This window comes from Perca flavescens, chromosome 2, assembly GCF_004354835.1.
Source record: "Perca flavescens isolate YP-PL-M2 chromosome 2, PFLA_1.0, whole genome shotgun sequence".
NCBI lineage: Eukaryota > Metazoa > Chordata > Actinopteri > Perciformes > Percidae > Perca > Perca flavescens.
The window spans coordinates 27,711,868-27,725,515 of record NC_041332.1 but is presented as its reverse complement, the minus strand read 5'-3'; the positions used below and the strand labels follow the sequence as shown (position 1 = coordinate 27,725,515).

General features: G+C 40.5%; 1 protein-coding gene across 2 annotated transcripts in view; it reads left to right on the top strand.

Annotated features, from left to right (window-relative positions):
* The first annotated feature begins 5,773 nt into the window (after positions 1-5,773).
* Positions 5,774-13,648, top strand: part of bnc2 (basonuclin zinc finger protein 2) — a 167,963-nt gene continuing 160,088 nt past the window's right edge. For both annotated transcript variants that reach the window (XM_028591079.1, XM_028591104.1), the window contains exon 1: positions 5,774-6,458. In XM_028591079.1, the coding sequence (XP_028446880.1) occupies positions 6,456-6,458 (3 nt within the window). In that variant the 5' untranslated portion in view covers positions 5,774-6,455. The remainder of the gene's footprint in view (positions 6,459-13,648) is intronic.

The window sequence follows — 13,648 nt, the reverse complement described above, 5'->3', positions numbered from 1 at the left end:
ATATAGAACCAGTCTCTGTAAAGGAAAGTGAAGAAAGAATCTTTAATTGAACACTCGATCCTTAGCTTGTTTCCTAGCAGTCATGGGAATTGTGGGTTTGCGACTGAAAAGAGACTCACCCAAGATTCATACTCATAGTATATGCGTTCTCTAAAATGGATATCTGTTGACATGAATCATAGCTCAAAGGACATTTTCGTCTTGAGTCGCTGTTATGATCTGTGGAGTATTTGGAAAGAGAGGTGGCCAAGTGATTAAACTCGCTTATGATTGAATTTGTCATATATATCACTTATAACACTAGTTCATATGTGGAATACTGCGTACAGCTGGATTAAACAGACGGTTTTGTTGCTGATATTATGTGCCCTACCCAACCAAATGACATATGCTGTCACTAAAATTTCACAGCATGGTTTAACTTCTTTACTAAATGCCGCAGACTACGACTGATTCAGACGTATAGCTGCACATGTAAACAATACGGTAGCAAATGTAAACCGACCCTTGTTTGAAATCGTCTTTGTGGGCCTCTCGTGTCTAATTGCCCAACTGTTAAAATGTGAAGAGCCACCCCTTAGAACAAGACAGCTCTTGCATTGACAATCCCAATAACCATGCTTGTCTCACTTCTGTTCTGTCTCAACGGAGTCACAGGGAAGTTCAAGTGCTAGGCAGCATTTAATCTACCAGGAGAAGAAGTGACACAGAACTGTGATCATGCAAATCCACCTGCATGAAAAATTCAAGAACCAAATGACAAGCCCTGCTGTGCCGATGCTGACAGAGGAAGGAAGAGAGGCACATCCCGGGGAAAAACATGACACTCCATGGAGAATTGTGAAAGCACAGTCTCCGCCTGCCGCCTCAGGTAAGTGGGGATATTGTCTGCATTAATGTGGCCTAGCTTTGATGCTGAGGGAGGAAAGAACCTGAGAACTGCGGGAGATGACAATAGACACTAAAGAGTCACAAGTCCCCAGCTTTAAAGGAACATTGATTATACAAATGCCAGTTGGGATATCAAACCTGCACACTGTTTAGTAGAACATCACCCCCCCTGCATTGAAATGAGACAGGCTCCAACGTGTTTAAATAAGTCTTTGAACACAGCCACTTTGATGACTCTATTTGTTGAATGTCTAATGTTTTCTTGTTTAATAAGATTAGATTATAATAAGTTGTTATCACACTGGGTGTCTTTTGCAAATGAAATTGGCCATGACAAATCTTTAAAATTGCTTAATAAATTCACGTTCAATTGTGAAGCTTGTTTGTACACATTTCTATTCAAGCGATGCCCCGAGGAGGGATATTATATCACTCGCTGGAGTCCGTTGGAGAAATATCAGCCACTCTTGACCTCAAGCATGAGCCATCCTCATGCTGAATCCTGTGAGACCTTGGACTGCCTTACAAAACCCCAGGACAGAGAATCCATTGATTACCATTTCTCTTCCCTCTTTTCAGCCTTAAGACATACAGTACAATATCTGTGCACCTAAATCAGACAATTCTAGCTCAAACCTTCCCAGTTATGACAAACCTTACACTGTCTTTGCAATCATGTACATTCCTGTATGCATGTGATGTCGCTGACCTTGCATAAGCCTCCCAACATGCTGTGTGCACAAGCCCCCTTGTTCATGTCCTAACCCCTGCCCCAGTGAGATGGCGTACGGACCTCTGTTTGACTCCCATCTGATGACCTTCTGGTCCTATCCTCAACAGACGAGAGCCCTCATAAAGGAGGAATTGATCCACACAAGACCCACCTCTTAGAGGCAGCAGCAGCAGCAGCAGTGTACATGTGCATGTGTGTGTATGTGTGTGTGTGTGTGTGTGTGTGTGTATCCACAGTGCCATGAATCTCAGGGCCACCCTCACTCACGGCTTACCCATCTAGTGTGCCATCCCAACCCCGGTCAGCCCCCTCAGGATGTGTGGGAACAAGGAGTCAGGCTATTTCCCTTGGGCTTCTATACTACAGAGCTTGTCCTTTGCTTGGTGAAAGGGTAAATTAAGGTGGTGAGGTTGTATTTAAGTTCATATTTCCCTTGTGTATGAGAGAGGAGACCAAGGACATGGGACATTGATCGCCCTGAGTAAATGTTGTCCAGTTGGAAAACAGCTTTTAGATGAGAAAAGTATTGGTCTTATTTCCAACACCTGTGCTTCCTTCTCTATCCGTTTGGAGGGATTAAAGTAAGAAATAGAGAGATAGAACTGTATCTGTAATACAGTTTTACTTTACAGTTGTTGATGAAATGTTTTCCTTTTTTATTATCAAATATTTGATACCTAATGATCATAACCACTGTTTTGCTGTTTAAGTTTTTTACTTATCCAATTCCAGTGTAAAAAAAATATTTTTGTATGTTATACAGATTGTATGAAGCCTTTAAAATCAAATAAACTTATCTAAGAGAAAAAAAAACATAGTTAGTTACCATAAGTGTAAGGCATCAGAAATGTCCCATCACTGGTAGTAGTAATAAAAAAACACTGCCTCCTGACTTGCGAAGACAACTTATGAGCCAGTTCTTTGAGAAGTCTCAACGGCCCTCGGGATGGTTAAACTGACCTTTCTGGACCTGTCTATGCTTTGGTAGTGACTGGAACTTAATGAACAGGAGGACCTCTGTGCATTTGATGGATCTGCGAGTGTAGTGCAGCAGCTGATGGCCTTCCCAGGAGGTGGAACACTTCAGTAGCAGGTTCAATAGCTCATTATCAGTGGTCCCGCTGGATAATTAGTGAACAGTGGGATCCTGTCACAGGGACAAATAAACATGTACTCTCCTTCTCTATCAAGCTGCCTTTACTTGTACAGTATATATTTAATGCCCACTTGAATGGCAGGCTGGTACACAGTAGAGCTTGTCTGATACTGTATATTTTTTGAGGCTACCGATATTACCACCAACATTTTTGCTTGTTTATGCTTTGTTTGATTTTTAAAGACTTGGCACCACAATATGTACTGTATGTGATATTTTACAGTTGAAAAACCAACTTGTCATTGCTCCCTGGTGGACACGCTATGTGATCAGTGTCTATGCAGGATGTGTTCAGGCACAGTAATGCTGCGTGGCCACCCAAGTTTTGGCATTGGGCAGAGCAAATGTGCATAAAACAGAAGAAAATAGAGTAAAATGCTGTTATCTCAGCAGCAAGATGACTGACTGATGAAGTGAATGAGACGCATCCTGAGGTATTGATGTAAATTACCTCAACCGTATCTTTGGCATTTTTGTAATGCAATTTCTTGTTACTTATTTATTGGCTGACACATACAATGACATGGATATATATACAATAAGCAAATATCACTCAATTACTGGCTCTAGTACATAGTACCATGCTCCATTTCATTTAAAAGTTGAAAGCAATGATTAGTTTTTTTTAAAAACGTGTTAAATTAACCAATACCTAGTTATGATTTTTGTTGTGCCATAATCCAAAACTAACATTTATATGTACAATAGGTGTAACTATGATGTCTAAAGTAAAATGCATGTCAGCATGTCACACCGTCACAGATGTACATGTACAGGGTTGTATGGGTCACTGCATGTATGGGGTTACCAAACAGGCCACTACATCCTGTGTAGAACCAGAAGGTAACGTTTAACCATGTAACCAGCAAATTTAAATAGCTCACATTACTGTGAACAGTTTACTTCCTTTAATATTTTATGTAGCGTTTTCTTTTGTAGGATGCAAATGTTCCACCAAACATGTTCCTTCCCAAGACTATTTTGCAGAGCCACCGTCGCTGTGTCCAGAACTTAGCGCCATTGGGTGTGATTGGTTTAAAGAAATGCAAACAACCCGGAGCGTGTTTTTTTCTCCTATACCAGAATGTATCTGAGGTGTGGCCAGACCTACTTCACAGCGCTGTGGACATAGGTCTGGCAATTTTGTTAACGGTTTAGTTAAGATCGTGGTTGCGGTTAAATGTTAACACAGTAAACGTGTCTCAAGCTTTAACTTTGTGTTGACTTTTGTTTAATTAAGACCCCCATTTTTCCATAACCAAATGTAACTTAACAAATGACCTAAACATAACCATAGAAAACATAAATCGTGCATCAGTTGCTATGAGCAGATATTGTTTTGGAAGAGTGGATACTGTAGGAAAAACAAATAAAATACTTTGTCAGTAAACACTTTGTAGATACCTTTTGTATGAACAATTTGCAGTTATACACTCACTCACTCACTCACTCACTCACTCACTCACTCACTCACTCACTCACTCACTTGCTTAAAATACATTTCTTTTTACATTTGATTGCTGTTGTAAACTAGAGTAAATATAATTTTGTCCCTTACACATACTACCCTGTACCAGGGCTTAGAGCTATACCTCTATCAGAACATTACAATTTTAAATGAACTTTTTGCTTCACCACATTAAGATAATGGGATGTTTGACCCAGCTCATGCAGCCCACTCAGAAACGCTATACAGAAGCACAATTGTTCCAACAATTATAACCTAATGAAATAGTTTGAAGCTGACAAAACAGTAGGCCCTATATGGCTATCCACACACCCACTATCATAACTATGCTATCGCACTTCTTGTGTTTGTTGCAACAGAGCTTTTTCATCTGATAGTTTGGCAACATGCTAACAACAAAGAAAAAAAGGTCATGTTTTTCTTTAATGTGCAGTTTATGTCATATTACTAATCCACAGCCCCCTGCGTCATAAGGTTAATCAACACTGCTGTATAGAAAACACTTCCTGAGTCAAAGTAAAGCAGCATCAAAGCATTGGAAGTACAAACAAAACATTTTTTTTCCTGGACAGTCCTTTAAAGGCTTTTTGTTTTGTTGCTCATATAAGTATGTAATATCTCGTTTAATTAGCAATGTAAGCCTTCTGACAAACATGGCATATGGTCCTCGCTCTCCCACGGCCTTGGCCAAGGAATGAATATGCATATCCTGGGACCTCAGTAGCTTGTTACCCTGGAATGAATTCTACACAAGCCTAATCCCTGATCTATTATTTACCCCTTGACCAAACATGCAAGTGGGGCTTCCAGACGCTTGACTGGGATTCTGCTGCCTCTCACCCCAGTGGAGGAGCCAGGCTGCATGAGGCAGGCAGCCACTCCGAGGACCGCTGTACTGTATGTCTCTCTTTCTGCTCCACTCTATCCTTAAACACACACACACACACACACACACACACACACACACACACACACACACACACACACCCTCGCTCTTTTAACTCTTCACTCTTGAGATGTCTCAGTCAAATGTTGAGCAAATCCTCATAAAAACAAGTGCACAATGAAACTTTAATGAGCGCGCCCACTTCTGTGGGATGTTGAGGGACACAACTTAGGAAATCATCAGTGTCACATCCCTGCAGTATTTCCAGCTGCCCAAAAACACGTGTGCGTGTGTGCAAGCGCATGAGGCGTGCGCTGTACCCGCGGGAGCAGAGAAAGTGAAAAAAAAGTGAAAGTTTGCTTTAATGAAATGCAGCTTGTTGTACCCCGCAAAAGTTAACACACTGTTTAAAAGATGGCAAGAAATAAAAAAAAACAACAACATTTGTATTTATTTTGTATTATTCATTTCCTGTTTGGCTGCATTTGATAGATTTTCTTACAGGTGATAGTTTAAAATACAGATTAAATTGTGACTACAATACATCTGAACTATAAGCACCAGAGAGAAAATAATCCTCGTGCTGTAAATGCGGCTCTCTTTGCCGATTTATTGAGGGTTTTGGCACTTTTTTTGTCGCACAAAGATGCGACTCTTTCTCCTGACACAACATCGTAAATCAGCTCATCGGGCACAGCAACTCTGTCGACCCACAATCGCTCGGGTTACAGTCATACACGGCGTGTGAAACGCTGAATTCACAGCCACCTTCTCTCCAGCCCGGACTGTCCGCAGCTCTCCTCGGCGCACTGCGCTGACTCTGCAGAAGGAAATCATCGGGGGAGTGTAGGAAGGCGTTTTTTTTAAGCGTTTTTCTCAAGGTAGGACAAGCCGTTACAACACAGCTTCTGCTTGTCAGCTATCCCTACTGTTTCCTCGACTTCTTCAGTTTACGGTTTGGGAAAAGAAGAGGGGACAGAGTGTCGTGGTCGTGCGTTCCTCTCCGTGAGACCGACGCGTTTCCAAACGTCCTGCCGCGCGTTTTTCCTCAGTGAAGACGCCCGGACACATTGATTCTCTCTTCGGGATAAAAAATAAATAAATAAAAAGATTGACATTTTTCCCGCGTTCTATACTGAAAACTGTGATAAACGGCAAAGATACGTTTGTGAAAGCAACACCGACGGTGAACCACCTCGGACAGCGTGCAGTATTGAAGAGGAGAAAGTTCCCCACTTGAGGGCGAAATCAGACTTTTTTGAGGACGCCAACTTTGAAAAGTGCCAGGAGCCCCGGGGTCTGTCAGATACAACATGCAGCAATGGTAAATATGATTTTTCAGCTCGTGCTTACTTAAGTTATTAAGATGAAACATACCACAAGAATACATTATGGAACTGGTGTCTTTTTTTTCTCGTGCAACTTCAGTGCTGGTCCGTCATCTGAACTCATCAGAGCAGAAGCAAAGTTAACCAAGTCTAAATGAGTAACTTTATGTCCCACCCTTTCTGATTTATATGACTCACTTGCGTATTTGCCTGCATTTAGAAGAAAAACAATTTATTCTGCTAGTTTTGATCTTTTTCTTTCCTCTCCTCACTATCTTTGTTTTACAAAATCAATAGTAATCATTAGCATTTGGGAGTATATTAAGGCCATAAACAGAAATAAAACCTACAATCTGTGACTTCCCAAGTAGGCTAAATCAACGAATTATTACTTCAGTCACTTAATATAGTTTGTTTTCGTCACGCCTCGAAAGTGTTCTCTGCTCCCCGTAGCCTATATTAACTAAAAACCTTTACGTGAACCTTAGGGGCAAATATTTAACTCCAGATACAGTGTAAACATTTTGTTTATTTGTTTACATTTAATTTATGTCGTAAGACACTTTATGCTACCTGTAGATTTGGGCCTTCACATTTACAAACGCATGCAAACCACTGAATGCTACAACTCAATGCAATTTAGTGCAATATGTCCTTAGATAGCAAACACATAAACGGGGTTGCTAAACATAGGCCCACGTTATGTGTGTTTACTTCAATAAATGTGATCAGGCTTCATTTCATAGCTGGCAGCAATATTTCTCAAGTTATTTTTCAGTCCTAAAATCCCTCTGCTGAAAATCCTGCTTCCCCTTTCTGCAGAATTCCTTCTTGTAGTGCATGCTATATTTTCTGCAAGTTGCAGTTAATATTTGGTCTGTTTGTGGAAGTCTTTTTACAGTGTCTGTATTAGATGTCAATGCAAAGAAAAGCTTTAGGTCATTATATTGTTGCTTTTTAAGATGCTGTTTATTGGAGCTGAACAACACTGTAATCTGACTTCTTTTTTGTTGTTGTTGCTACATACACTTGTTTTATTGCCTGTTTGTGTGCTACAGTACCTCTAAAGGAACACCCAGTGAACTCTTGGCCAACCTGCGACAGTGAAACCCAAACAGAAGTACACAGAGGCATTTCATGTCAGTGTAAGACATTTCTGCGTGGACATATCTGAATGCTTTAAGAGACAGGGAAGACGGAGGGAGAGGGGTAGAAAAAAGAGAAACGAGAGAAAAAGAGAGATTGAGATGAATGGCTCCACTTAAAAGCACCACAAAAGTACCTTCACACTTTCATCAGTGAGATGTGTGTAAGATTAATGCGTAGCCCAGTATTTTGGCCTGGTCTGAGTGTGTGTCAGGGTTGTTTCATGAGCCTGAGCTGGTGCTGCTACTACACCAAAGAATGCCAATTTACATTCCTGGAGTGTCATTTCATTACTTTTATCTCCATGCTGCTTTCTCCTTGCCAGACCAGTCCGGGATCTGTACAATTCAAATTTCCTTAAAGCTAAAATGCCGGTATTTCTTCTTATGTGTGTGTTTCTGTTTCTCTCTCTCTCTCTCTCTCTCTCTCTTGTGTGTCAGATAATTATACACTTATTACATTCTCAGAGTTATTGGCAGAGAATACTAGCTGGTGTGTTGCTGCAGGAAAATACAGGAACTTAAAAAAAAGGCAACAACAGAAAAGGTTGGACAACGAAAGTCCACATAAAATAATGGTGAAACTGTCGAGGTAAATGTCCTCGTTATGCACTGAGTGGATTCAGCCTTTAGCGCTGCTACGTGAGGTTAAAGAAAAAGTTAAAGTTGTCAGCAAGGCTGCAGCTAGGTCGTGATTCCTCTGGGTCTGTGGGAATCAGAGAGGGGAGAGTGTGTGAGAGTGTGTGTGTGTGGGGTGGGAGCCACTGGTTAGTCGGTTCAATAATCTGCTGGACAGGTAGGCCTGTGACACCCCCCTTAGAGAGGCTGCTAATGAAGAGAAAGGCTGCTTAGTGGTGCTCCGCTCTGACCCCTCCAACCCTCCCTGTCCCCCCTGCTGGCTTCCTCTGATTACTGCTCACATCGAGAACTCTTTCCTCCTCTTCTCCCTCTACTCCATCCTCTCCATTTCCCCTGCTTTTCTTACTTTCTCCCTCCTTGCCTCCTTATTTGAAAATAATGGGTGATAATTGTATTAAGGATCTATTGATATGCCATTTGGTACATTTATATATTTCGCTGCTCTCCGTTCTTTTCATTTGTGTACTTGCTTATTTCCATATTTTATGTGATTAATTGAAGGAGATAATCACTACTTGACCTTTATGTTCAGACGCTTTTTCTGTACAATTTTAGTCATGAAGAGGCTGCGCTCTAATGTTAAGAGCTTAACCCCAGCGATGCACGGGTGAAAGGAAATGTGTGTAAGGGCAGAGCAGTCAGAAAAAAACAAACATTTATTTTAGATGAAGGGAAATATGTACTTTCACTCGTGCTAACAGTTATAGATATTCAGCCTCAACAACATCAAAGCAACATTCTTGTAGTGTTATTCTTTATCCAGGAGTGGGTCACTGCTGCACCCATACGGCTCTGCTCCTCTCCATCTGTCCTCAGCCCCAATAATCTCTCGAGTGACTGATAGTGTGTCTTGGCAGTGACAGAAAAGGTAATATTTTGAAAGGGGGAGTAGGGTCATATACCTAGTGGTGGCTTGAATTAAAATCTCTGTAACCGAAGCTGCAGGCTTTAGCGACTAAACAGAGACACTGTGAAATGTTCAAACAAATTGGATGGCAGGAGTCCTAATTTAATAAAGAGCACAGCATGAGACATACTTGATTTAAAACAATATACATATAGTAGACATAATTATATTTTTTATACCTCAGCACACAAAGTAAGAAACTAAATCTTCACACACTTACACTCATGAAAACTCTCCAGTTTCCTCTGAATATATTATGAAATTTGGTCTGTGTTCCTGTGAAAAAAAGAGAAATAAATAGCAGAATAAGTCTGAATAGGGTTAACAGCTGTTACCACATTAGCATTTAAGATGTGTTTAGTCTTGTACCTCTTGTATCTCGAACAGTTTAAAATTTGCTAAACGATAGTATTGTCTCTGTAGTGTGAATATAGAACATTCTTGGAAATGGCAAGTTAATGAGATTTAAATCAGGCTCAGTGCTACAAGCTGTGTTTAAACTGTAAACTGAGACTTGTACTTACACGTGTTACATTTTCTTCTTCTCTCATTTCACATGCGAATCCAAACACTATCATATTCCATAAGGAAGGAATCAGGAAAACTTTGGTCTTAGTAAATGAACACACCCAGTGTGTGCAGAAGCCACACACTCCCTCTGTCTTTATTTGTTTAAAATGAGAAATGATAGAACACATTTTGCACAACTCAGGCATCAGAAATACACCCTCTCCTGCATTTTTCTTTCTTCCTACTAGACACGCTCATGATTCTTACATTTTCAGCTGTAATTTGGAGGTGGCCTTAATTGATTCTGTCCAGAACTAATTACCGGCAACTGTGTAAAATAAACACTTCAGTGTCACTGGGTGGCAACTGTCCGATCGGAAGGGAAATTACATTTCACTTGTAATCCATACGTTCTTCAGCAGGGCTAGAATATAACTCATGTCGACGCTATAGAGATGCTGGACTTGTGTAACGAACAGAAGTATAGTTGTAACCAAATGGCTCAGTTGGGAGGTATAGGGTTATGTGGTATAATTTATATTTTACGGCTCCCTTTTGCACTGACTGTACTCCAGAATAAAGTTGTTCAATTTTGTTCCATGAACAGTGAGTGAAAAAATCTGGGATTTCACTTGTGATGGAAACTCTAGACACAACTTTGTTCCTTGATTTCTTCTTGTATTTTTTATTTTCCTGTGGAGTCTTATTTCTTGCTTTCAGATAAAAAAGACACCTAACTGCTGCTGTTCCAATACATACTGTATATGTTGATGTTTGTTTGCATGATTGTGTGCTTTCTTTTTTTTTTATGGGTGTGTGTGCATTAGTGGCCCATGCTTCAGTGACTCAAAAGGCATGGAAATTACTCCTCAGGCCATACAGAGTGATATGATTAAAAGAGAATAATTTGCCCTAAAGGTGTCTTTTCTCTTCCCTCCAAAAAAGCTGGTGGAAGAAATCTGATATGACAAGATAAGTGGTGGCTCATGAAAAATTCCTGAGGACTGAGACGTAGCATGTTGACTTTGGAATTATTGCACTGAGTGTCTAGTTCTTTGCTAGTAACTGTGCCTGACAGTGTTATTTTTACCTGAGTAGCCTTTGAAATGATTCCTCAGGGTTCTCAATCCCGATTTCTCTCATTTAAAAACTGTTTATGTGCTGTCCAAAGAAAGAACCAAGTAAACTTCACACTTCATTCCAGACATTTTCTTCTTCAGGCTTCTATCACAGTACACCATAGTACTCTTTATTAGTCACACAGTGTTACTCAATACAGTTTGGTAAAAGCGATTATAATACCTGTTCAATAAGAAAAATGGACCCATGGTTGCTTAAACGACCACGACAGGGTCTATTAGGCTTGTCCATTTACTCTGGCAGGGCAGGGCTCTAAATATTTACGTACTTGTTCAGCCAATCAGGATAAGCCAAATAACCTTCTAACCTCAGTACTTGTTGCAGATATGGATGTTATAACATACTGTAGACCAGTTTCCACCGTCTTCCAGCAACTGGCAAAGTAATACAGCAAATTAGATACTTACCTGTGATCAAGTGTGGCCATGTTCCCTGATGCAATGCTCTCCTTTCCTGCCCTAGTCTTATTGTGGCAGCACGTGATGTGTGCCAGGTAGATGTTGTAGGCAATGGTGTCTGCATGGGAATAGGCAGGCTGCTTTTAGGACTATAGATCTGGGCTCCCACTCCTTGTTCCACCGCTTCTGCAACGGTTTGCACCTCTGTCCATCTGTGTTCCAGGTACACTGGCATCAATAAGAAGAGAGTCACTTTCTCCTTCTTTCACTTGTGACCTCAGAGTACCAGAGGTTCTCCTTCACCCTCCCAATCCTTTATTTCCATGATTCTCATAGGCAGTGTGGCGACCACTTCCTGTGATTGCCACAGAAAAGCAGCCGTGGTTGGTGGTTTTGTTGTTGGCCTGCTTTTATCAGTGTGTAAGGCCAGTCAGGACCAGTTTGCATTGCCTGGCCTTCGCCCTCCTACTGTAGTTGGTGCTTAAGGTCATAACTTTGTGTCTTGTTAGTGTCACAGCAAAGAGTGAAGCATCATGTTTAGCCATACAGTCCATTACAGAGCAACTCCTGTGTGAAAGAGAGAAAAAACACACACACACAAACACACACACACACACACACACACACACACACACACACACACACACACACACACACACACACACACACACACACACACACACACACACACATTACACTTTGTAACTTATGCCTGAATACCATAGCAATTATTGAATTATAAAGTATTGGTGAGTCTGTCCTGAATGGCAAAAGCATTACATGAAAATATCATTATGCACACATTACTTCACAGGAGTGATTTGGCAAGCTTATAAAATCCATTAGTGGACTCTACGGGTGCTCATAGAAGAAGGATGACAGTGTGTTACCTTTATTTTATATACAGTAACTATAACAATCTTGGAATAAGATTTGAGTGTTGGCTGAACTCTCAGTCATGCATTGGTACACTGACAGAGTTAAGTAAGAGAGTGTGGGGACACTCCTGTGATTGCATAAATGTGTCACAATTGAGGAATGCAAGGCTATGTTGAATATTTTAACCAATATAAGCCGTTGTGTCCTTAGTTGATGACATGTACCCCATTTGTCTTCCACAAAGACAAACCTTTATTCAATGTGTTGATTGGTAGAAATGACAGAAACTGTCTGATGAAGGCATTTTCAGAGCAGATATTCAACACAAATGAGAGATTTGAGCCACTCTGCAAAATGTTCAGAGAGGACTTTGAACTTGGGAAATATCTGGCAGGCGCTCTACAGTAGGTTATATGTTTTAACTGTTTTTTACATTTTGTTATTACATAATAGAGAGTGAACAGAAAATTATTTTTCCAGATAATGTAGCATAGTGTAATAAATCCATGCATTTCTATACAGGAGGCGTTTCTGCTGGATTTTGTCGTCCATCATAGGACATAAGACATAAGAAACTGTATTGTAATGTATACTGCTTAATACAACACAATTGTGATGCACTCCCTGATATTAAAAAAACAATATCAAATAAAGAGTTCTCAATGTGCAAATAAACAAGTATTAATAGCAGCATAAAAACAATAGCAGGATATCTGACACACATAATATGCTACTACGAAAAGATACGCTACTATTTTAATCAATATGGCTATCTCCACAGGCTGAGTAACGGCTTGCATTTTACCTGCGTTATTTGTGTGTCGATGTGTAGAAACCGGGGGGGTTAAATTGGGCCAGGGCTGTCCCGGGCACATAGGCCTATGCTCTTCTATGTCATCAGGTGACGCTTAACTCAGCAAATCTTTAAAAATGTATATATGTTTACATTTTTCTCCGTCTTAATAATTCAAACAATGACTGTTTTCTTAATATCTGTAGAGAACAGTCATAAATGAGTTGATGTAAGAACTTGCGAACATCAGAACTTTCACAGGGTTTCCTTTTTTTCTGTTAATGTGTTTCCTTAAAGGTCCAATGTGTGAGAATTTCTCCCATCTAGCCTTGAGATCATATATCGCAATCAACTCTCTCGCACCACGCAGTTCAAAGTACGTATTACAGCTACGGTAGCTTTCACTTCAAAGCCGGTCTCTCTTGCTCTTTTGAATATCCTTTTTCTTTTTCTGGGTGAAAAAGAAGACTCCTGTTCCTGAAATTTGGATTTTGAATACGTGTGGTCCTCCATGTTTCCTTCTTCAAACTTGCCGGGGCCGGGAAGCTACGATACCCATTAGCAGCATTAGCAGCACCTGTGAGTTTATCATGTGACAGCGAAAACGCAAAAGGCGGAGAAGTATGTCCTGTATGTCCCTTACCGGCTAACGTATTTCAAGATGGCGAATGAATATGGAGCGTCTACCCCAGTTCATGCGAATGCAAATGTAAAATTTCAAGCCAAAAGGAATACTTGGAATTGATGGTGAAGGTAAATATATAACATGAAAAAG